Genomic DNA, 26420 nt, shown 5'->3' on the forward strand with positions numbered 1-26420 from the left:
TAAGGAGCTTGCCACAGTTGTTTTTTCTGTCTATTTTGGGGGTCATGGAGAAAACAAGGCAAATATTCAGTACTGGGCAGGATGTTTCGGCAGTGAGCTGGCGCAGCAGGAAAGCTGAAGTCCTTGCTTGGCAGAGGAATAAAGCTTATCACGAGTCCAGTTTTCTAAGTATTTAGGAATGTCACTGTCTGCCAGTAATAACTCCTCTACCCCTCCTTGACTTCCCAGTTGTAAATTAAATCCAGTTGTTTTCTCCCTGGCTACCAGAGGGGCAGTTTCTTCCCATAGCCTGTGAAGTGACATGATTGCTTACTTCCAGCAGAATAAGACAGTCTGAGGCCAGAACCTGACTGTGTAGCAGCTGTGCTAGAATCAGTAGTGGCAATTCTTCCGTGTTTCTCTCCAGACTCAATTTGCACCCTGGTGAAAATGGAGGGTTTTTTGCCCTTAAGAACACAAGAAATGCAGTGCTGGCTCAGACCAATGGTTTATCGAGCCCAGCACCTGTCTTCGACAGGTGGCAGTCAGGGTCACCTGCAAATATTCTCCAGATCCCAGTGTGAAAGTGTTTCGTGTTGCTCTCTGTAAGAATTAAGAGATGGAGAAACAAAAGTCTGTCTGGCTAATAATTATTTATGGACCTGGCCTCCAGAAATGTGTCCAGACTTCTTTTAAACTCACACTGCTAGCCTTAACCATATTTTCTGACAACTTAAATTCCATAGTTATAATTGTGCGTTGACTGAAAAAAAATGTTCTTGAATGTTTTAAACCTTCTGTTATTTTCAGAGAGTATCCCCTAGTTCTAGCACTGTTTGATAGTTTAAATTACTGTTCCTTATTAACCTACTCTATACCACACATTTATCTATCAATATAAAAGGCTCATGTCAGTCAGTCGGTCAGTCACATTGTCATGTCTTCTGAAGCCATCAGGTGGCTTCCAGAACTGTGGAAAGTGCAGTATTTAAAGACAATATGCCCAGTCTGCAAAGTCCTGTTGCTTTGCACACACATGCATGCATACAGGTACACACACGGACAAAGGAAGGCACACGCAGACACAATTGCATAGGCCCAGGCACATACACAACCCCCTCCCCCCATACACACACAGGTAGAGGTGCACACACACAGACTGTTATTGACCAGACAACCCAAGCAAAACATAAGAATATGCCATACTGGGTCAGACCAAGGGTTCATCAAGCCCAGCATCCTGTCTCCAACAGTGGCCAATCCAGGCCATAAGAACCTGGCAAGTACCCAAAAACTAAGTCTATCCCATGGTACTGTTGCTAATAACAGCAGTGGCTATTCTCTAAGTCAACTTAATTAATAGCAGGTAATGGACTTCTCCTCCAAGAACTTATCCAATCCTTTTTTAAACACAGCTACACTAACTGCACTAACCACATCCTCTGGCAACAAATTCCAGAGTTTAATTGTGCGTTGAGTAAAAAAGAACTTTCTCTGATTAGTTTTAAATGTGCCACATGCTAACTTCATGGAGTGCTCCCTAGTCTTTCTACTATCCGAAAGAGTAAATAACCGATTCACATTTACCCGTTCTAGACTTCTCATGATTTTAAACACCTCTATCATATCCCCCCTCAGTCGTCTCTTCTCCAAGCTGAAAAGTCCTAACCTCTTTAGTCTTTCCTCATAGGGGAGCTGTTCCATTCCCCTTATCATTTTGGTAGCCCTTCTCTGTACCTTCTCCATCACAACTATATCTTTTTTTTAGATGCAGGGACTAGAACTGCACATAATACTCAAGGTATGATCTCACTCTGGAGCGATACAGAGGCATTATGACATTTTCCGTTTTATTCACCATTCCCTTCCTAATAATTCCTAACATTCTGTTTGCTTTTTTGACTGCCACAGCACACTGAGCCGACGGTTTCAATGTGTTATCCACTATGATGCCTAGATCTCTTTCTTGGGTGGTAGCAAACCTGTTAATGTTTGCTAATGTGCTTTGTCAGTGAAGCCCTGTCTCTCACATTCCCACACACAGGGACAAGCAGACATAGGCATGCATATGCACACAGAAGTAACTACTGGCTTGCACACAGAGGCAGAGACATCTACATACAGGCACAGGTACACACACAAAAAGGCTGTTAATAAAGCAGTGTCCAAGCAACGCCATGTCCTTTTCGCTAGTAACTTCATAAACCTCTATCTCACCCTGTAAATCATCTCTTCTTGAAGCTGAAAAGTTCTAACTTGTTTAAGCTTTCTTCATAAGGGAGCCAGTCCATCCCCATAATAATTTTTATTGCCCTTTCCTATTTTTTCTAGTTCTGCTATACCTTTTGTGACATGTGGTGACCAGAACTGCACCCAGTGCCAAGCCGGGGTGCACTAGGGATTGATGATATTATAGCTCCAAGCCACGTGTCGCTTTAAGGCCTCGATCAGACCATATGGTAAATGTTATTACAGGTGCTCTCATCGCATTCTTCACCCTCATTTACCCCTGAAAACTCGGCTCAAAGAAAGCTGTAGCCATCTTGCACACAATATCTCCATCCTGCTGTTGCAGAGCCTTGCTTGTCCTCAGCGCTCCAGGTAGGGGAATGCAGGAGAGCCCCAACTCATGAAAAGGCCATTGTGCCATGAGACCCACAGGCCCCATTTCTCCTGCAGAGCTACTCCCATTCTGGAGTTCAGAGAGCCTATCATTTTGCCAGGTAATCTCTTTATAATCACCAGGGGAGAGGAGAGCCTTAAAATAAATTCCAGCAAATTCAAACATTAGAAATCTTCCTTTCACATGTATGTTTAAAACATATTGAAGGTAGGGGGTGCAAGGATCAGAGGGACTAAGCGGCTATTGTGTGTTTTTAAGGGTCAATATGCAAAATCAATTTAACTACAGAACAGCAATGTATGGACTAATCTCACGACTTGGGCCTCAGTCCTGTGGTGCAAGACGCACATGTTTGAGTCTTTTGTCTGATAGAGCCAGCAGAGATTGGTCAGGCTGAAAAGGGGACAGGTCTTGATCCTGAGGAGTAAAGGCAGATGACCGCCACCATTTTGGTGACACTGATTGGCCAAAAAAAAACCAAACACTGAAGGCAGATCTTGGAAGAAATAGTCCTCCTGTCTAGCAAGGGTACCGGTGTTGCCAGGACATGATGTCTGGGATTTGGTGCTGATGGTTATACGTTATAAAAGTCTGGGTTCCATGTTAGGACTAACATTGCAGAGTAATGAGCATTGCAAACCATTCTCCACAATGATGCATTAAAGAATCTGCTCAGATCTGACAACTTATTTTGGGGGTGGTTTAGACTCTGAATTCCTGTTGTGCGGAGAAAAAAATGGTAGAATTAAAAAATGTATGGGATAAGTACAGAGGATCCGTTGTAGCAAGAGGACATAAATAAATCTGCACAGAATGGCAGTTAGAACCCAAAAGAGCAGTGACATGAGTTCAGTAGGGCTCAAAGAAAACAAGGGTGATGAGTGTGATGGATTTGGCCATGCTTTGGACAGATATGGTAGGATGGTTGAGATCGTGTGGAAGACCCAAGGGAGGGATTGGTGTTAGATTGCTGCACATCTAGCAAAAGAGGCTGGGCCATTTTGGTTTTTATCTGCTGTCATGTCTATGTTAACTATACTTAATAATTTGGAAGGTGGTGTGCTGATGTAATCAGCACAGCTTTCCAGTCCAGGGCAGTCACCTTTGTGTGGCCAACTGCAGGCTTCATGGTTCCAGCTCCCATTTCCCGCTGAGTCCTGTCACAGTTCCCTCTAGCAGTAGGTATGCCAGGTGTGCTCAACATATGAGATCAACGGTTGGCTCTAGGGCTGTGGCAGGTGCCTTTTCCCCACCACAGTGGCCTCTAGTCCCTACCTGGGGTACTGCAACCAAGGGGGTCACGGTCAGACAGGCACCAAACAAGAAGTTCAGAGAGTAAAGTTATGCATGTCGTTTTAGCCAGGTATTCTGTGGGACTTAACCTGGATACATTTGCTGCAGAATCTACCTGGATAACTGCCAGATGTATATGTGTTACTTTAGCAGGACAATACTCAGTATCTGCATGTACCAGCTAAAGTTTAGCCCCACCACTGGAATGCTTCCAGCAACACATTGTGCACACAAGGTTTATTTTGAGATCTTGGCTTTTGTCCAATAAACTCCAAAAGTAAGCCAGACAAGCCTGCATATCAACTTTTAACATGTTTTCTTGCAGAAAGAATGCCTAATAAAACCAGAAGTGATTTTGGTCAGCCCCATCACTCCATGGACAGCTGACTACGTGCTGACTCAAACTGAAGCTAATCTGCAAACATTTTATTAAAAATACTTAAGTCAATATTTAATACTATTTTACGAACAAGGGTTCAGATTTTGTATACAAGAAGCCAAAGGCTCTAATGGTAGATGGTCACAGCTCTTAGGCAAAGTGGGACAAGATGCCAGTTTGTCTGTATACTTTTACTTTAAACTGAAAATCACAGTTTACTAAACTTATTTTTAAAAAGTGATGCAGTTGTATACATGGAAATTGCTGTGGGGCAGGACTAGTAGCAGAGCTTTGGTAAAGAAGACCCAAGTTTCATCAGAGCCATAGACATATCACAAGGTGATGTCTTGAAGGCCAGGAAGAACGATTCCACATTTGACCAGCCCCTGTAGGCGTGCGAGTGACGAGACAAGGGTACAGCTCTAGTGAATGTTTCCTTTGCAGTCCTTAATTGGTTTGTGGGGGTGTAAGCTCCCCTATAAAACAAATGTATACATGCTGGTTGCAGGCTGAGGTCAAATGGCCAGTGCACCCAAAGAAAAATTCCACACATTGCCCATTTAGCCGTCCTTAATCTTGAATTTTCCTCAACTATTTTATTCTGTTGGTGCTCACAGACCTTGAAGATGCAACCTATTGTGAGCCCTGAATTGAATGGGGACTCTTTCCCTTTTATAGTTTGCATTCTTCTTTCTCCCCACACAATAACATTTCTGCTAGGTAGTGATTACATGCCATTTCACAGCATAAATGTAGAAGGGAGTTCCCTGTAATCTATCAAATGCATATATCATCACCCTTTTTCAACTTCTGGCAGCATAGGGTATCTTGAGAGACTGCCTGAGACTGTGACTGTTAAGAAAGTCAGTGGAGCTGACGTAGTTTGCTGTGCCAGCACTCTGCCAATCCATGTGATGGCCCTACGAATTAAAAGGCAGCCATTTGCAATTCTCAAGTAACCTCTTTCCCCACATCATATAATTCAGTGGCATCATCTTGGTAAATTAAATCAGATGGTTTGTTACCAGAGCTGGATTTAAGCATAGACAACATAGGCATGTACCCAGGGCGTCAAATTCTGAAAGCGCCCAAAAATCCCCAAATCCCTTCATCTCTCTGATCTCTGAGAGATTCCCCCTCTCTGCTGGTCTTCTGCCTATGGGTGCTATAATCTTAAATCTAACCCCATCTGTTACCCACAACACAATTTCATCTTTCTGTCTGAGAGACAAAACCTCCTGATGAGAGACTTGGAAGCCAGAAAGTAATCTAGCTACAACCCAGACAGATGTTTAGAGAAATAGTTTTGTATTATAAAAGTTCAGAATGCAGACCTTAGTAAAAACATGGGTATGGCAGACTGCACACAATTAGTATGGTAAACAAATGGTGTTATTGCTGTCCGATGTATGTAGCAAAAGCAGTTCAGAAGTCAGCAAAATTCACGGTGTAAGTTTCCATTGTCGTTAGGGGCTGTGCTGTAGCGGTGCCAAATTCCCAGGACTCCGTTTCTGTCTCCACCACCGTCTCCGTCTCTGTCGCGATCTCTGTGTACACTTCTGTCTCCACCTCCCATGATGGTGGCTCCATGCTCCTGGGCGGAAGCGTAGTAGTGGCAATGGTAGTGGTTGGTGTCGTGGTCAAGGGGGTAGCAGGACTGGTGGCATTCATCCTGCGGTTCCTCATCTGTTCTCGCAATTTTTTGCGTCGCTGCATGATGAGTCGCATGCGGGCACGTTCTCTTGGCGTTGTTGGCTTGCCTGGCACGATGACGCGGATGGGGCGCTTTCCGTTCATTGCCATGATTTCACGAATTCGCTTCCAATTGGAGCGTGCCAGGATGAAGTTGCACTGTGTGGCACCGATGTCATAGCCCACAGTGCATGTTTTATGGCTGGCTGTGTATCCGTCTGCTGCAGCAGTTACTCGATACTCTCCAGGGTTCAGAATACGCCAAAAATCCCCTCCACTAGCTGTATCAGAACCAGAAACACATTAAAATTGAGATTGTTAGCACATCTAGCTCATTCAGAATGTACATCTATTCTGGAGCAATCCCATGTGAGCTATGATACCTTTGGGGCTGATGCAATACAGTGCGCTCAGCCAAGTGCACTGTTTAACCTGCTATCTGACGTGGGTTAAATAGGCACTAATCCACCCCCTAATGCAATAGGAGGATTAGCGCCTATTTAACGCACGTCCAACGCGGAGTGAATGAGTTAGCGCTCATCACATGCAAATGCATGTGATTGAGGCTATTACTCATTCACTCCAAATGCAAAAAAATAAATGTGCGTCTCAGATGCACATTTATTGCTCAACTATTAAGCTGAGTGCACTGAAAAAAAGGTACAGAAAAGCAGATAAAACTGCTTTTCTGTACTTTTTTAAAAGTTAAAAAAAAAAAAATCTCTGCCGTCCGCTCTGAAGACCAATGCCGATATGCTCGGCATCGGTTTTTGTAACCGGCCGGCTGCAGTATTGAAAACCGACGCCGATGAGCTTGGCATCGGTTTTCATAACCGGCTGACTGCAGTTATGAAAACAGATGCTGAGTTTATCGGTGTTAGTATTCATAAACAGCAGACCGCCGGTAACCACGGGGGTCGCATTAGGAAGGAGGAGCTAAGGTTGCGCTAGTGACCCTAGCACGACCACCTAATTTGCGTATTGCATGGGGCCCCCCTTGTGGGGGGCCATGCATGCGTTAAGAAAGCAGGCGCTGAAAAGTCAGTGCCTGCTTTCCGCAAACAATATTGCATCGGCCCCTTTGACAGTAATATTTACTATTTCTAGATCACCTTTTCCATTTTAGTTCTAAGCAGTTAACATTTTTCAGGTATGTGAGGCAACGAGAAATAGTAACTTGCCCAAGGTCATATTGAGTATCTGACAGAAGTGGGATTTGAAGCCTGGTTTCTCTGGTTCACATCCCATTGCTCTAACCACTCAGCCACTCCTTCCTCCACCATTAAGAATTGTCTGAAGACGATGGATATGAGTGTGTGAGACTATGAGTGTCCCCGCTTCAGCTGTGCCTCAAGATCAAACTGATATCTTGACAGGTTATGAACAATACCATCTTTGGATATCTTTTATATTGGCATCAATGGTGATTTAAAAGAAACAAAACAAAAGCAAAAATGATACCAGGGGCAGGGCCTTATTCAATAAACATACACACTGTTAATGTGACTCCAACATTGCTCTATGCTTCAACGGCAAGAGGAAATGTGGGGAAAAAGGATTTGCATTCACAAATACGAGTTGGAATAGCTTGTTTGTTGCGGCGGTTACTACCCCAAACCAAATAAGTCTGATTCTTCACTTTCAATGAATATCCAGCGTATCTCTCTGCTTCAATGGCAGGAGGGAATGAAGATAAGCAGATTTACATTCAAACAACTACCAACAAGGACTGAATTGCATAGTCTGAGGAAACAAGCGTGGGAGTAGCTTGCTTGCTGTGGCAGTTACTACCCTGAAGCAATTAAGCCTGATACTTCACTTTGAATACATATACAGCACAGCTCACTGCTTCAATGGCAGGGGTGAATGAAGAAAAGAGAATTTATATTCAGACAACATCCATCAAGGACTAAATTGCATAGCCTGGGTAAACAAATAAGTGTGGGAGTAGTTTGCTTATTGTGGCGGTTACTACCACTAACCAATTAGGATTGATACTTCACTTTGATGCAGCTCCAGCACTGCTCTCTACATCAATGGCGGGAGTGGAAGGAAATTAGAACCAAAAGTTACTAATAAGGGCCAAGAGTAACAGATAAGTATGAGAAAAAATAAGTGTGAAAGCTTGCTGGGCAGACTGGATGGGCCGTTTGGTCTTCTTCTTCCATCATTTCTATATATATACGTTAGAGACGGCAGCCTCTACCTTCCACTCCAGCTGTAGTGGGGGAAAAGGAAGCAATTGGCTGCAATCCATAACTGTTCCAGCTCTGTGGCACTGGTTGATTTTGTATCACAGCCCACAAAGAATGTATGCCTCAGAACTGTCGTTATTGAAAAACTGCTTAGTATGATGTAATCTATTAATACTAGATCCCAGCCAACATCATATAAATGGAAACAATTTTTTTTAATATATATATATATATTGTGAGTAAAGACCTCATATTTAATTAAGTGGAGGCAACTTGCTGTTACTTATACTTAAATATGGAGATAGTTCTTGCTTTTAATGAACCTCACAGTTTCAAAGGTGTATTAAATCACCATCTATACATTTTATATAATCATTGGTTTTACTCTCAGTTTTTCTTCTTATTTTTTTTGGAGTTGAACAAAAGCATTAATTTTTAAATACACATAATTCCTTGTTTTGCTTATACTTTTGCTTTAAGGTTTTCTCTTTGTTAAATCAACATTATCACAATTGCTTAAGCGCTTTAACGCTGTTTCTGGCAACTTATCGTTTTGTGCTGAAAGCTGCAAGCTTAAGAGCTGAGCGGAAGCGGATGAACGCTGAAGAGGCGAAGTACAGTCTCCCTGCAGCACGTTGCCTCCACTTAATTATATATGAGGTCTTTCCTCACAATATATATATATATATATATATATATATATATATATATATATAAAAAATGTTTCCATTTATATGATGTTGGCTGGGATCTAGTATCATCAGAACTGTCAGCATTTTGGGGTTGCTTCACCCACAATCTTCATTGTGGGAGGAGTGAGTGGGTACAGAGGTTTCCTATGGTTTCTGCATACCATGCTTGACTGTGTTAGGCGACATACAGTAACCCAATATAGAGGAGAAAAAGGGAGAAGAGCATCTTATCATGTGTGGTGTAAAATGTGCAGAGATACTGGGGACTGCCAGCAGTTGCATCCACAAAGGCAAAGCCCTCCCTGTTAGACTGCAGGGGATGCTGTGGCCAGAGGCCTGCACCGTGTGATAAGACATGGCTGAAATCCTTCTGTGGCACACATGAGGCTCTATTTGTTTAGTTTAATTTCCTACCTTTCCCTCTTGTCTCTGTGGATTACAATAAATAATTTACAATACAAGTTCTATGCTCGTACTGATTTTTTTAATCAAGTGTTTAACATGCTCACCCAACCATTCATGGTCTCCTCATCTGCCTCAGATTGGGTGGGTTGACACTCCCTGGTGAATGCAAGTGTGCCAATAGCCAAAGTATAAGACTAGAAATCCGACCTCCTGGCATCTAATCACAGTTGTACCATACAGTTTAGGCAACTACATTTTATACATTTTGGTTGAAAGATGACATAGGGATGCAGGGAAGGGACAGTGCAGTGTGACATTGTGCTAGCATGGCTAGCTGGTACCATGAACCAAAGCATAGTCAAGATTCAGTAAGACACATCATCTGCTTCAGTGGCACTCACTCTAAATAACCCCCCCCCCTCCCTCCCATGGCTAATTATGGAAAAATTAACTTTACAATGTTGGAATTAGAATATATTGTATAGTTTGAAGCTTTAGCTGGATGAAAAACTTTGTTAAAATAATTGCTGAGATGGTGTGTGTTCCTGGAGCTGGTCGTTTAGTAAATGGCAGCCGACAACAAGCCAGAAAGGTGCTGGGGGAGTCTGTAACAAGAGGGCAGGTGAACTCCAGTGACGATGCTAGGAGTGTATGCTTCTTTCTACCTTCTGCCAGATGTAAACATTTTCTTTTGTGGACATGACAATAGTAAGGAAAATGAGAAAACTACCTGTTTTCACATCATGCTTTATTTCTGCAACAGTAATAGTGGCATTTGCAATGGGATCTCCTTGCTGATCTGTCACTACCCCTTTAATGCCGCGATGCACCTGCAATAAGCATTAAAAAATCATTTACACAGCTGGATGAATCCCAGAAATTTGAAGTTGCACCATCAGTAACCCTGTAATAAAGCTGTACTACAAACAGACATGATAAACACAATTGTAAACCTTATTAACTGGTGAATTATTTTATTTATTTATTTATTTATTTATTTAATTAAACAAACTTAAAGGGACTACAAGGCTGATATATTTTTGGATCACTGGCTGCTCTTCAGGCCAGGTCTGGTGTGACCATTGGATCCTGTGGTTAATTTTATGAACGTGAGTGATTTTAGTGCTCCATTCCCTTGTGGGCAACTAGCTACTGCATTAAAATAGCCATTGTCACAATTGTTAGTGTAGCAAGGACTACATGTTCATGAACACTGAACCCTCACTTCCCCACTCACAGCTGCAGGCTGACCTATCTCAGGCCTAATTCACACTGGTGGGCGATGTGGAGAAATTGCCTCCTGCCGCAGCGTTTTAGTGGATAGAGGACAATTTCTAGTGCTGTCAATCCAGCATTTTGCAAGCGAAGACCAAAGGCTTCACGAGTGCTTCATAACACTTGACAGTTAGTATTTTAGAGTGATACGGTTTTACCCCACATGAATAATCAGTCTTTTCCTGTTTCATCATTTAACCACACAACTGTACCTGTTCCATGAATGACAGCATAGACTCCTTATTGTGCTCCCATTCTTCTGGCAGCTCACTCTCGTGAGGGAACTTATCACAGCCCAAGTAGATGGAGAGCTCCAGACAGTTGGTATGAAGGTAGCTGAAATCATTCATGCCTAAAATGAAAGACAGAACGAGAGGACATCAACACTCCCCCTTTATCAGCATCACTGTCATGATTCAGTTACTGTTCATTCTGTGTTATCAGTTTTTACTCATTTAATAACATTTATACTGGAATTCCTTTTCCAGATTAAAAAACATTATCTTGAATTTTGTGTAAGATACTATGACTAAGTAACTATAACAAAGATTACAAAACCAGAGTCAAAGGAATGCACCTACTCAATATTGCAAACTACATAACTTAAAAAAAAAAATGTATTTCACAATCATCCACTAGGAGCATGTCAATAGAGAAAAGGACCTTCATATAACCAGGATGGAGAAATGTTAGCAGAGCCCATTCAGACTACCCTATTTGCTTTAAGTTTTGTGGAAAACACATCAATGCATCAGGGGCACAAACATTATCACGCTAGACTGGCCTGGATAGATGAAGTTAACACCAAAAAAGAAGAAATCCCAAACCCAAAATAAATTAACACACTCGTCTTGCAAAAAAATACGTTTCTTGCACAAAATACTTTATAATCGCATCAGGAAGCCTGACGATGTGCCCTCTCAGAAACGGGCCGCCCAGACAGCTCCATCATTTGCAACAATCAATTATTTTTTATCAATTTTCATTGTGTGCATTTAAAACTGCCTTTGTTCTTGGCAACTACTATTAGGGGCGGATTTTAAAAGGCGCGCGAATAGCCTACTTTTGTTTGCGCTCCAGGCGCAAACAAAAGTACGCTGGATTTTAGTAGATACGCGCGGAGCCGCGCGTATCCACTAAAATCCTGGATCGGCGCGCGCAAGGCTATGAATTTTGTATAGCCGGCGCGCGCCGAGCCGCGCAGCCTACCCCGTTCCCTCCAAGGCCGCTCCGAAATCGGAGCGGCCTCGGAGGGAAGTTTCCTTTGCCCTCCCCTCACCTTCCCCTCCCTTCCCCTACCTAACCCACCCGCCCGGCCCTGTCTAAAGCCCCCCCCTTACCTTTGTCGGGGGATTTACGCCTCCCAGAGGGAGGCGTAAATCCCAGAGGGAGGCGTAAATCCCCGCGCGCCAGCGGGCCTCCTGCGCGCCGGGCCGCGACCTGGGGGCGGGTACGGAGGGCGCGGCCACGCCCCCGGGCCGTAGCCACGCCCCCGTACCCGCCCCAAAACGCTGCCGACACGCCCCCGAAACGCCGCGACGACCGGGCCCGCCCCCGACACGCCCCCCTCCGAGAACCCCGGGACTTACGCGAGTCCCGGGGCTCTGCGCGCGCCGGGAGGCCTATGTAAAATAGGCTTCCCGGCGCGCAGGGCCCTGCTCGCGTAAATCCGCCCGGTTTTGGGCGGATTTACGCGAGCAGGGCTCTGAAAATCCGCCCCTTAGTGAATATGGCTCATATGCATTTAAAACTGCCTCTGTTCTTGTTGTTGTCCAATTTATTGTCCAATAAGTAAAGCTCCCTAGCCATCGGAATATCGGCTGTCAGGTTCAGAAAGGCTGGGGACTCGATCAGCTGATCAAAGTGAAAAGAGGACACCATCTTTGGCAAAAAGGAAGGAACTGTATGTAAAGAAACCCCATCCTCTGAAAAGTGCAGGAAAGGGTCCCTACAAGACAACACTTGCAGCTCAGCCTAGCCAAACAAAGGGCTACCAGGAAAATAGTCTTCAGGGTTAAATCCTTCAACAACACCCTCTGCATTGGTTCGAAGGGAAGGCTACACAGTACCTGAACAACCAAATTGAGATTCCATGCCGCCAGATCTTCCATACTGGAGGATGCAGATGCTTTGCCCCTTTTAGGAAATGAACCACATCCAGATGAGACTCCAGTGGTCTTCCCTGGAACCCAAGGCTGCTACCTGGATCCGAAGGGAATTATAGGCCAACCACTTAGCCAAACCATTCTGTAAAAAGGACAGGATCTGCAAAATGTTCACACCTTTAAAGGCTGCACCCTATTCTGCAAACACCAAGATTCGAAAAATCTCCACACCTGGACATAAGCCATGGACGTGGAAGGTCTCCTCGCCTGAAGCAAAGTCGCAATAATAGGCTCCGAATAACCTTTCAAAGAGTCATAGCAACTCTGAGAGATGAGCCAAGCGAATGGGACTGTCCACTGCCAGATGCAGAAGGTCTGCAAACCTCAGCCGAAACGGCCACTCGGGTGCCACCCTGCCCGGGTGAAGCTCAATGCACCACAGCACTCGACCTACGAGAGGAAACAATAAGCAACAGGTGAGTTGGCCACAGTTGAATGAAAGCATCAATGACCTTTGATAGAATCTCTATTCTGTGACTGAAAAACCGATTCGTTTTTGCATTTGCTGGAGTCACCATGAGGTCTACCACTGGTCTTCCCCACCTTGCCTGCAGCAAGACGAAGACTTCCTCCAACTCCCACTCCCCTGGGTCCAGACGCTGTCTGCTGAGGAAGTCTGCCTGCACACTGTCCACTCCAGCCACATGAGAAGCAACTATTCTCACCAGATGTTTCTCCGCCCACACAAACAGTTCTTGCGCCTCCAGCACCACTAGACGACTCTTCGTACCACCCTAACGATTGATGTACACTACTGGCGTCACATTGTCCGACAAAACTCACACCGACTTGTCCCGAACGAGCGGAAGAAACACCAACAAAGCCTTGTGCACTGCCCTGGTTTCCAGGCAATTGATGGATCAAGTCACCTCCTCCGGTGACCACCGATCCTGGGCTAATTTCCCTTGACATGCATGGTCACTAGTACCCAGTTGGGCATTTCCAGATCCATTCCTTTTTCTAGATTGCGCCGAGACATCCATCATGAAAGATTGGACCTGGCATCCTCTGGCAATGGTAAAGGAAGCTGAATTTCTTCTGACAGCGGATTCCAACGGGATAACAGAGCCCCCTGCAGAGGACGCATGTGAGTAAAGGCCCATGGCATTAATTCCAGCATAGATGCCATGGAACCCAGGACCTGCAGATAATCCAAGACCCTAGGCACCGACAGGTGCAGTAGCCGAAGAACCTGACTCTGTAACTTGAGGACTCTCTCTGTAGTCAGAAACACCTTCCCCAGCCGGGTACTGAAGCATGCTCCCAGATACTCCGACGACTGGGTAGGCCTCAGATGCATTTTTGCGAGGTTCGTCACCAAACCCAACGACTCCAGAAGTTGCAGTGCCCACTGGACTGAGCAACCACACTCCACCTCCGACTTCACCCATATTAGCCAATCGTCCAGGTATGGGTGTACCAGGACACCTTCCTTTCTGAGTGCTGCCATCACTACCACCATCACCTTTGTGAATGTGGCCCATTGCCAACCTAACGAGAAGATCTCGAAATTGGAAGTGATCTCCTAAAACCATGAACTTCAGAAACTTCTGGTGTTCGGTCTGACTGGGGATATGAACATAGGCCTCTGACAAGTCCAACGACACTAGAAACTCCCATTTGCATACTGCTGCTATCACCAAGCACAATGTCTCCATCCAAAAACGCGGCACTCGGAGGGCAACATTTGCCTTCTGCAGATCGAGAATGGGCCGAAAGGTCCCCTCTTTCTTTGGCACCATGAAGTATACGGAATACCTGCCCTGCCCCCTCTCCTGAGGAGGCACCGGAATAATGGTGTGCAGAAATGTAGTGTGTCTCGCATCACTTCTCACTTACAGCGGAATACACAGCGGGATAACACAAAGGCATCCCTGAGCTGCCAAGAACATTCTAAGACATAACCATGTCTTATCACTTCCAGGACCCACCGGTCCAACGTGATTCTGGTCTACTCCTCATAAAAGAAAGACAGCCTCCCTCTGCTAGCCTCCAGGGAGGAGCGGACCAATACACCTTCATTGCCCAATCTTGTTTCCGTGCCACATTGGGAACCACCATCCCTCGAGGGCTTGTGCTGACTCCAAAGGGGCTGCCGTCTGCCAGAACTCTGCTTCTGCAATGCTGGAGCAGGGATCCTGCCCGCATGAAATCTAATCTCTTGAAAATGGGCTCATGGCGGAAAGGACTTCTTAGGACCCTTCCTGTCCTCAGGCAATTTATTGCCCTTCTATTCTCCCAACTGCTTCACGACCTGCTCCAAGTCCTCCCCAAAGAGAAGCTTCCTCCTGAAAGGGAGGTTTGATAGCTGAGCTTTATACCATATGTCCGCTGACCAATTTCGCAGCCACAGGAGCCTTCGTGTTGCCCCCACAGAGACCATACTTCTAGTGGCAGTTTGGACCATGTCATACAGAGCATCGGCCACATCGACAACCCCTGCCTCTAAGCGGGCCATCTGCACTGCGTCAGTTGTTGCTCCTGAATGCTTGTCATGTGCCTTCTGCACCCAGCACAAACAGGCTCTCTGCATCAGACTTCCGCACACCGCTGCACAAAGAGTCAAAGCTGAAACTTCAAACAACCGCTTGAACAGAATCTCCAGGTTCCTATCCTGGACATCTTTTAGGGTCACCGCTCCCACTACCAGGATGGTTGTCTTTTTGGTAACCACAGACACAGCTGCATCCACCTTCGGAATTCTCCACGACTCTTAAGGTCTGTTCTGGCAAGGGATTTAGCTTCCCCATAGCCTTTGCTACCTTCAGACACGCCTCGGGAGATTCCCACTCCTGATCCACTAACTTCTTCACCTGCTTCGGCAATGGGAATGCTGTAGGGGGGTCCCCATAATCCCTCCAGGAGCAGGTTCACCCTTTCTGTGTCCAAGTCTTCTTCAGCGGCTTTAATCCTGAGCTCCTCCAGCACCTGGGGAATCAACAGACCCAGTTCCTTCCTCCAGAACAGCCAGACCACTTACGGATCATCACCTTCCACGACTGGAACCACATCTGGATCTTGCGCATCCAGATCCCGCATTGGATCCCCAAACGCATCCACTGGGTCCTGGTCTGGATCCCACATCGGATCCCCCAGGGCACCACAGGGTCCTTGTCGTCCCCTCCCCCCCCCCCTTGCAGCTGATCAGGATCATCCTTACCATCTGACAAATCTTCCTCCTCTAGGGTTCGCCCAAGCCCCAACATGCGCAGGATCCCTCTTGACTCCAGCCTGCTTGGCTGTCTGGGACCTCTTAGGTAAGGGTCTCTTTGCCCCTAACTCCTTTCTGGCTAAATAAGCAATATAGAGGAGAAGAACAAAACCGCTGGAAAATGCCTCCAGGTCTGAGGAGGAAAGAGTCCTGATATTCCGCCTCTTGAGCCCCTCTCCTTCCCCTGCCACCAGCAGGGTCCTTTCCCATAGGAAAAAGAGTGGGAGGGGAGTCCTGGGGCTCAGAAATGGCAGCCTGCACCTCTGACACCCCCCCCCCCCCCCCCCCACACCGGAGTCCCCAGAGCCGGTCCAGCAACCTTCACATTTTCACTGCTTCTTGGAGGTGCCACTGAGGTCATCCCCCCCCCCCCCCCCCCCCGAAGCACAATTGCGGCAAAATGAGGCCGAATCAAGGTGAGCTCGCCTCAAACCACAGTTGCGCCAACATGGCAGAAAAACATGGCACTTACCCACTGCCTCAGCCCTGCCTCTCCTCTTTCCTTGCTCCTAACTCCTTTTCTTTCTTTTTTTTTTAAAAAGAACATACTTGATCTAGCCAGGAAAGAAAGGGAAGGGAACAGAAGAACTTCCCTGCTTCTGGAGGCCACAAGCTGAGGAGACCGAGGGAGTGAAGGGCCCACAAGGGGTGAGGGAAACAGGACTCCTAGCTATCAACCCCCCTGTCAAGAAGGGCTGCGTCAAGCCAAGGGTTACCAACCCCCCCGCTCCCGCTTGCCCTGCTCCACCCGAGGGATGGCCCATGAAGGAACCCAACACCTCACAAAGCCAAATCTTCTTCCTAACTATCAGGCCGATACAGAAAGAAACGCGGGAGAGCGGGCAAGCGCCCGCTCTCCCGGCACACGCACAGGCCAGTGTCCTGTGCACACGATACAGCAAATAAAATTATGCTAATTAGGGCCCACAGTAAAAGGAGGCGCTAGGGACACTAGCGCGTCCCTAGCGCCTCCTTTTTGACAGGAGCGGCGGCTGTCAGCGAGTTTGACAGCCGACGCTCAATTTTGCCGGCGTCGGTTCTCAGACCCACTGACAGCCACAGGTTCGGAAACTGGACACCGGCAAAATTGAGCGTCCGGTTTTCAACCCTCAAACCGTGGGCTGATTTTAAATTTTTAAATTTTTAATTATTTTTTACTTTTGGGACCTCTGCCTTAATATCGCCATGATATTAAGTCGGAGGGTGTACAGAAAAGCAGTTTTTACTGCTTTTCTGTACACTTTCCTGGAGCCGAGAGAAATTAACGCCTACGTTTGGGTAGGCGCTAATTTCAGAAAGTAAAATGTGCGGCTGGGCTGCACATTTTACTTTCTGAATCGCGCGGGAATAACTAATAGGGCCATCAACATACATTTGCATGGTGCGGGCGCTATTAGTTTCGGGGTGGGGGGAGGGGTGGACGCGTTTTTTCGACATGCTATTACCCCTTACTGAATAAGGGGTAAAGCTGGCGCGTCAAAAACGCGCATCCAACTGCGGGTTAACAGTGCGCTCCGCTGGAGCGCACTGTACTGTATTGGCCTGTAAATTATTCCTTTTCTTTTTTTTTTTTTTTTTTTTTCTTTTTTCTTTTGCTAACTCCAGATTGCAGGTTTGCCCCTCTACCATCTGCTGGAGACAGAGAAATACTGAGGGACTGCAGGTATCTCCATCTGCTGGTAAGGATGCATAAACCTACTTGTCCAGACTGATCCGGGGTATGAACAGGAAAAGATGGTTATTTACCCTTTCAGATAATACTAAAACAAGGGACACTCCATGAAGTTAACCACCAGCACATTTAAAACAAATTGTACAAAATATTTTTTCACTCTGCTGTGGAATCTGTTGCCAGAGGATGTGATCAAAGCGACTGGCATAATAGGGTTTAAAAGAGGTTTGTACAAGTTCTTGGAGGAAAAGTTCATAAAACTTTATTAGCCAGGCAGACTAAAGAAAGCCTTTGCTATCCCTGGGATTGAGTAATAGGAAATAGATCTACTTTATGCAATCTGCCAAGTACTTGTAACCTAGATTGAAGGAGTGGTCACTGGATGATTGCAGGATGATGGGCTTGATGGACCTTGGTCTGACCCAGCATGGCAATTTCTTAATTCCTACTTCTCTGGCTGGCAGGGCTGAGGATGCTGCAGAGACAGTTTTCATAGTTCCCCTAGGGCAGAGCTTTCCAAACTTTTCATGTTGGTGACACACTTTTTAGACAAACATAATTTCGGGACACAGTAATTCAGTTTACTAGCAAACCAGAGGTTAAAGGTTAAACGAACTAAATGTATTTCGACAATTTATGTATGTTTCCTTAAATATATACATAATTAAATGTTTCACGACACAACCTATCTTGTGAAAACCTCTCATTTATATTAAAAATATATAATATTCCAAGATTAATGTTATTGTTCTAATTTATGAATAACAATAATAAAACAAAGTTATTTTGTTATTCAATTTACCTCTTTAATGAGATATATGAGCTTGATGGGATGAACACAGATTTTGAATATTTGGTGTTAATAAGAAAGTCCAAAGGGTCTTCTGCATAATTTTAAAAAGCTGGCCAGTTTCACACTATATAATTATTTGATAGCCTCATTCAACTAATTCTATATGGCTATGAGAGTGAAGACTGGAATTTATAGGAAGGGACAGAATGTCAATATAAATCCTGCACCTCCAGTTCTGTAACTCTGTGCATCCACTGAAATTCCCCCAAACAATGGAGCTTGGATGTTTCCCTTACAGCTCATCATACTAAAAGATATTTTCAAATTCTGGTGTCACCTCACAGTAACAGCAGCACAAACACCTTCCACTGCCAGGCACATTGTGAACTAACACAAAACCTCGCAAAAAAGACACTCAAAATCTATACTGCAATCCCATCGTAACATAACAGTAATAACACCAAGGACTCAAACAACAATAACCCTACCTGTGAATAAGCAAGGGTAAATATTACACTGGGTCCTAGAATACCAATACACCACCTACTGAGGAAACAAAACAAACCCGATTGCTATAGATCCCTATGCTAGCAGAATCTCTCATCATGATTACACACACAGAGCGGAGACAGACCCTCACCAAATACAGAATAAAGGAGCACAAATTTGACAAAAACTGACATGGAAACCCCAAGAAGCCAGACTCTGTGTATTAACAATGGAAAAACAGAACCACCATTCCTCATAAAACAAATAAAATCAAGAAACATAAAGCATCAGTTATAATAGTAAAACCATACTAATAAAAAAATATTTTAAAACTACTGATAAATAGAATTTCTATTAATTAAAATCATATACATTTTTTACAATTTCCCAAATACCAATAAAATATTTAAAAACAGCACATATATCAAATAACACCCAATAATTAAAACTAATAAGGATTTTAAAAAGCCCCTGCTGTCCATACGTGGGAGCTCTTGATTTCCAGTCACCCTGATATTGTCAAGGATTAGGAGGTTATCCTCTCTCTCTCTCACACATACTCACATGTCCATTCTCTCTCACACATACACTGTCACATACATACATATTCATGCTCTTATACCCACCATAACTTCTCGCTCTCGCAGACACTGACACACTCTCAGGCTCTAAGACACTCTCTCCCCCTCCACACACACCCCCCTCACAAACTCTTACTCTCCTGGATTTTCTCATACACACTCATGCTCTCACTCTCTCTGGCTCCCTCACATACACACAAACACACACACCCAGGCAAGTTCCCAATCACTCTCACACAAACACACACACCCAGGCAAGCTCCCAGTCATTCTCACACACTGAAACTGACCCCCCAGGCAGGCTCCCATTCATTTTCACACCACTCCCTCACCATCCCCCAGGCATGCACACATTCATTCTCACACAAACAGACCCCCAGGCAGGCACCAATTCATTCTCACACACACAGACCCCCAGGCAGGCACCAATTCATTCTCACACACACACACACACACATACACCACACACAGGCAGGCACCTATTCTCACACATACAAACCCCAGGAAGACACCCATACATTCTCATACACAGACACACCCTCAGGCAGGCACCCATGCATTCACACACATACACCCCCAGGCAGACTCCCATTCATTCACATGCACACTAAAGGCAGACCCCCTCTCTTTCTTTTGCCAGCAACCTCAAGAGCCTCTCTCATTCCTCTGCTGCCACTGTCACTGCCACTGATGCCGCATGGCTATTTGGGAGGCGCTGATTGCTGCTATTGGCACTGAAGCCCATTCTGTTGCCTCCTCTGTGTAGGCCCCGTGGGTTTCCACTTCCTCCATGTTGATCTCGTCCATTGTGAGATCCGCATAGAGAAAATGCTACTTTTGCACATTACCAAAAATTACATGTGCCAATCAGTAAAAAGTAATTTTCTTTTTTTACCTTTGCTGTCTGATCTTAGTTTTCTATCGGTTGGTCACAGGCTTTTTTGTTCCACCTTTCCTTTCTTATTTTTTTTTGCCAATTCCTTTCATATTGTCTTTTTTTTTTCTATTTCTTTTCTCTCCATCTATCTTCTTCCCTCAAACATACAGTCAGGTTCTCATTCTCACATGCTTTCTCTCTCTCTCTCACACACACACACAGGCTCTCACATGCTCTCTCTCATACAATCATTCATACACAGTCTCTCTCTTGCACATGCTGTCTGACTCACACCCAGGCTCTCTCTCACTCCCACATGCTGTCTTGCTCAAGCACAGACTCTCACTGTCACATGCTCTCTCATATAATCATTCATACACAGTCTCTCTCTTGCACATGCTGTCTGACTCTCACATACACAGGCTCTCTCTCACTCCCACATGCTGTCTTGCTCAAGCACAGACTCTCACTGTCACATGCTCTCTCTCATACAATCATTCATACACACAGGCTCTCACTGGCACATGCTGTCTCTCTCACACACACACACAGGCTCTCACATGCTGTCTCTGCAAACATTCAGGTCCTCACTCCCACACACAGTCTCTCAACTCATCTCATACACGCACACAATCTCTCAACTCATCTCATACACGCACTCTACGGGCCCTCAGCCTCTCTCTTACCTCTGGGCTCCTCTTCACGGGTCGCTGCAGGATGGGCTCTGCAGCGGCCCTGTTCTTCGCGGGCCGATCCGCGGCAGCGGCGTCCCTCTTCTTCGCGGGCCGATCCGCGGCAGCAGCGTCCCTCTTCTTCGCGGGCCGATCTGCGGCAGTGGCGTCCCTCTTCTTCGCGGGCCGATCCGCGGTGGGGACCCTGCTACCGGGCCTCCTCCTCCTCTCAGCCCGCTGCTCCTCTTCTGCACGTGGCTGATGCTCCACCTCCTTCCTGCCCGTGCGGCTCCGGCAACATTTTTCTTCCGGGGCCGCGTGGGCAGGAAGGAGGAGCACCACCTGCGTGACCTTTTTCTTCAAGCCGTGGTGATGTAAGCTCCACCACGGCCCACCGATCTTCCTGCTGTGTGTCTCCGGCACACAGCACAGCCCAGCCCAGCGAAACTTCACTGCTCAGCCGCCAGTGGGATGAGGTCCACCGGCAGCTGCATTGGTTCCCACTTGCCGGTGTGTCACGTGCACTGGGCTTGCTCGACACACCGGCACACCTCAGGCGACACACACTTTGGAAAGCTCTGCCCTAGGGAGTGAAGTTAGCCCCAACCATTACACAATAGTGACTCCTAGTAGCCAGATTTGGGATCCACATTACTGTACTCTAGAGTGAACCACTGTCTGTGATCCCTGGCTGACACTCGCTGCAATGGCTGAACTAGATGAATTGGGAGGAGATATAAAAGGGGGGAGGGGGATTCCAAGTAGTTGTGAATGAAAGTTTGACACTGTAGCCTAGCAGAGGCCAAATCCAACTGAGCTAGAGGCACAAAGGAGGAAGAGGAAATGGCAGGACCAACACACTCTTAAATTGCAGATACAGTGAAAAAGCCTTATATTTGTACCAGGAAAGCAAATATTTTAATTGAATAGTTAGAAATGTGGGACATGGAGAAGGAAGGAAAAAAAGACAAAAATATATATAGATTTCAGCTTAACTTTTTAAAAAATGTTTTCTATAGTTTGAGAACTATGGTGTCAGTGAGTTCTATCACAACTTCTGATCTGAAATCATTGATGCTTCCCAAAAGCATCAGTAAAAAAACACAACCGACTAATCTTGAAGACCACGATTGATACAGAAACTGACCCATAATTAGATACCATCTCTCCCCTACTTACTTCCAGAAATTGGGCGCCATTTTGCCCCATTGACAATACCCATGCCTTTTGTAAAATCTTCAGCATGGCAGCTACCATGGAAGGAGTCGCTCATTGAGTGGTGTGCGGAAGCATAGGAGACAGATAACCAACGGAAAATGGCATGGTCAGGGGTCTCTGTCAAAGCCAGCTTCTCTTCCTCGTCACTGTAATAATCGTCCACTGCTGCCACCACTTGCTGCTGCTGCTCAGCCTCTGGGTTCTCACTGGAACTTCTGGCCATGTCGTATGGGTACGATACCATCTTCTCCCCACCCTGGAAGTTTGCTCCGAGGACAAAGGGGATCTTCTCCATCCATGCAATAATGGCTCTGGTCTCCACAGATACCTCAAGAGAAAGAAAAGAAAAAGATCCAACCGTGCTTCTGTATAGAAGATGACTATGAGATGCAGAGAATGAACATATATGATGGGATAGCCTTGCATGCTTCATAGGAATTGATGAGACTTGCCAGCATCAGAGCCCCTAGGCTCCCCAAACATTTAGCCAATATGACCCATTTTAGCACTTGAAAATTCACATGACCCCAGAGGACAACCAAAACAAATAAGCAGGTTTGTGGTCTCTCTCTCTAGCAATCACTCCACTTTCATCCTCCCTGTACTCCAGCTGATCCTTTCTCTCAACCTCCACTCTCTCTAGCACATCAGCTCTCAATCTCCTCCTCTCCATCCTCCAACCTCTTTCTCATTTCCTCCCCTTCTCTCACACTCCCTAGTTGATCCCCTTTCATTCAATTTCCTCTCGCATCTCTCATTCAACTTTCTGTCCTTCCTCCTCTCTTACATGCTACAGCCAATCTCTCTTCAGCTGATTCAACCCTCAAGCCCCTCCAGCTTCTGATCCTTCCCTTCAAACACCTCCTCCAAACATCCCCCTGGCCAGAGTCAATGGAAACATTTTCCTTTGGGCTGAAGATGGCTGACAACTGGTGGGAAAAGAGGGCAAGCTGATGACAGAAGCCCCATTTTTCTCATGGGTAGGCTAAGTGGTGAGTGAGGCAACAGGAGCAGTAGCAATCCCCACCAGTCCATGCGCATTCAGCCCCTCCTCCCCTCCCCTCATGGTTGGTCCCAAGTCAATGGTGATCTGCAAGCATCAGCAGCAATAGTAATGAAAGTCAGCACAGGCCTGTGAGCCAGTGCAAGTTTACAGGGCCCCGCAGTAGCCTCAGTCTCTCCTTACGCAGGGTTTTTTGTTATCACAAGATCATATTAGGGTGAAGTCACTACTGGGTCTGAGTGTGTGCTGGCTGACGTCCAGTATTAATGCTGCTGATGACTGAAGACCACAGCTATTTGAGGCACTTGTAACTCCAGCTGAAGGTTTTGTGGGCCCCCCCCCCCTTTGGGATCCCAATTCACAGTTTGGGAAGCCCAGGCCTGGATTTAGGAATAGACAACATAGGTAACTGCCTTCAATGCCAAAGTTTGATATGTGCCAGGGTATTGCAGCTGCTGCTATGCTTCCACTGGGGCCTGCCTACCTCCCAGCCGCTTACCTAAAATGGCTCTGTCCCGACCCCATGGCAGCAGCAGCATCCCAAAAGAAATTCAGTGTGTGGCCTGCAGCCCGCGGTCGCATCCTCAAGCCCCTGTCTCTCACGTGGATTTCCAAAGTTATGTTCGTATTATGTTCGTGCAGCTCGTTAAGTTATGAGTTTCTTTGGAAACTTAACTTTTATTATGTATGTTATCTTGTAAACCATTGCAATGTATTTAGAGCATGTGGTATAGAAATATTTTAAAGAAGTTAAACAAAAAATAAAATATATTTGTCTAGAAAGCTTTCCGGATGCACAGAACTGGCACCAGAACTATTTTTCTGAGAGAAGGGCAGGGTCCCCAGTGAATATGTTTTATGTTTGCAGCATCTAGTTTCTCTGCCAAACGGGGTCTTGCTAGCCAATTTGACATAAAGATTAGGGGGGAGGGGGTTCTGTCATACTTGGCTGAGGGGCAGTGTGGCAGTTAGCACCTGCCTTCCATCTACCCCTCACATGCATGTCCCTCCCACACAGTTTGGGCAACATATGACAATATTCCATGATTATGTATTGTGTTTTATTGATGTACCATGTTTCTAAACTATAAAGTGCTTAGGGAAGGAAGGAATACGTCACCACCCTCACCAAAACGTCCCCTGTTCCCACACCAGACACTGATGACAAATCAAAGTGTAAAGATCTTGCGATGTATTTCCATGACAAAATTAACAAAATCATGGCACGGTTCTCAGCAACCCCCGTGCCCACTGAAACAAAAGCTATCGACCCAGCGGTCACACTCAATGCCTTTGAGTCCACCGCAACATTAGAAATTGAATCCATCCTCAGAAATATAAGACCACTGTCTCACCCCTCAGACACCATACCCCCTATAGCCCTTTTGACCATTCCTAATATCATCTCCCATCCCATCTCCAATATCATTAACAGCTCAATTTCAACTGGCCATTGTAAAACCCATCCTTAAAAAACCCACCCTTGACCCAGCAGACCCTTCAAACTATCACCCCATCTCTAACCTACCATTTATAGCTAAAATTTTGGAAAAAATAGTTAATTGGCGACTAACGGAATTCTCTACCCTTCCCAATATGGTTTCTGGAAACACCACAGTACTGAAACCCTTCTCCTCTCTCTACATGACCACATTCTGAAAGGCCTTGACAAAGGACAGTCATTCATCCTAGCCCTCCTGGACATTTCCTCCGCTTTCGATACCGTAAACCAAAGCATTCTCATCGAACGCCTCAAAGAAATTGGCATCTCTGGAGTCCCTCTCCATTGGTTCACCTCATACCTCAGCAACCGGCATTACAAAGTGAGAATCGGAAACAATGAGTCTAAACCAATCAAGCTAACAGAAGGTGTCCCACAAGGATCCTCTTTGTCCTCCACCCTTATTCAACATATACTTACGTCCCCTCTGCCACCTCCTTTCTCAGCTCGGCCTTCCATATTTTATATTTGCAGATGATGTGCAGATCCTCATTCCTGTGACCGACACCTCACATAATGCTATTAAGACATGGGAATCTGCCCTACAAGCAATCAGCAGCCTTCTCTCTAACATCAACCTTGCACTCAACACATCTAAAACAGAGCTTGTAACCATATCCACCCAAAACATCAATCCCAACTACCATTCGCTCCTTATGCCGCCCCCCAATATTTCATTCTCGCAACAGGTACATAACCTGGGCATCTCTCTGGACAACCAACTAAACCTAAGAAAATTCGTCAGTTCCACCCTAAAAGACAGCTTCTATAAACTTCACATCTTAAAAAAACTGAAACCTCTATTATACCTCAATGACTTTCATACAGTTCTGCTATCCACAATACTATCAAAACTTGACTATTGCAATGCCATCCTCTTAGGCCTTCCCAAAAATACATTACAGCCCCTCCAAATGCTTCAAAACGTGGCCGCCCGTATCCTAACACTCACAGAAATGAACACATTACCCCTGTACTCAAAGAACTTCACTGGCTCCCCAACACATCCTGGATCCTCTACAAGACTCTTACCCTTATCCATAAATCCCTACACAATCGCAGCATACTTTGGTTCAATGATTCCCTACCGTACCGTATCTCTACAAAACCTACTAGAACGCAATGCCTGGCTACCCTATACACCCCGTCCCCTAAACTTTCCAACCTCTCCTCCACCAAAAGCCGGTGGAGGAGAGGTCCTACAGCATGAAACACTATGCCCACCAACTTACGCCTTGAGATCTGCCCGAAGAAATTTAAGCACAATCTAAAGACCTGGCTTTTCAAGCAGGCCTACACCTGAAGGACCCCACCCCCTCAAAGTCACCTTGTTCTTCTCCTTCTTTCCGACTCCCCTCGTCCTTCCTGCACTTGCCTTTAGCAGCCCCTCTTTAGAAGCCTCTCCCCCCCTGTTTCCCCGTACTCCACTCCTATGTATATTTTATTTATACAGTCCATGACTCTACAATAAACTTCTTCCCCCTAGAGCATAAACTATAGTCAAAGCCCTTTACTTATTCCATCTTTTATTCTTTAACTTATTGTTATATCCACATAGTTGGTTATTTTCCATTTCATATGTGGATATTTTCCATTTCATAGTTCCTATGCTGCTCATAATGCTGTACATAGTTCCATGGAAAGTCTGTTTGCTATTTTTGTTAATTCGTTCTCTGTAAAGCTTGTTTGCTATTTTTTTAGTTCTA

At 45.6% G+C, this 26420-nt stretch overlaps 1 protein-coding gene across 1 annotated transcript in view; it reads right to left on the bottom strand.

Annotated features, from left to right (window-relative positions):
- Positions 1–4300: 4300 nt before the first annotated feature.
- Positions 4301–26420, bottom strand: part of AEBP1 (AE binding protein 1) — a 160484-nt gene continuing 138364 nt past the window's right edge. The window contains exons 22-25 of the mRNA XM_029604204.1: positions 22172–22538; positions 10746–10885; positions 9989–10088; positions 4301–6247 (exon numbers count right to left, since the gene is read on the bottom strand). Of these exons, the coding sequence (XP_029460064.1) occupies positions 5700–6247; positions 9989–10088; positions 10746–10885; positions 22172–22538 (1155 nt within the window). The 3' untranslated portion in view covers positions 4301–5699. The remainder of the gene's footprint in view (positions 6248–9988; positions 10089–10745; positions 10886–22171; positions 22539–26420) is intronic.

The sequence above is a fragment of the Rhinatrema bivittatum genome, chromosome 5 (assembly GCF_901001135.1).
Source record: "Rhinatrema bivittatum chromosome 5, aRhiBiv1.1, whole genome shotgun sequence".
NCBI lineage: Eukaryota > Metazoa > Chordata > Amphibia > Gymnophiona > Rhinatrematidae > Rhinatrema > Rhinatrema bivittatum.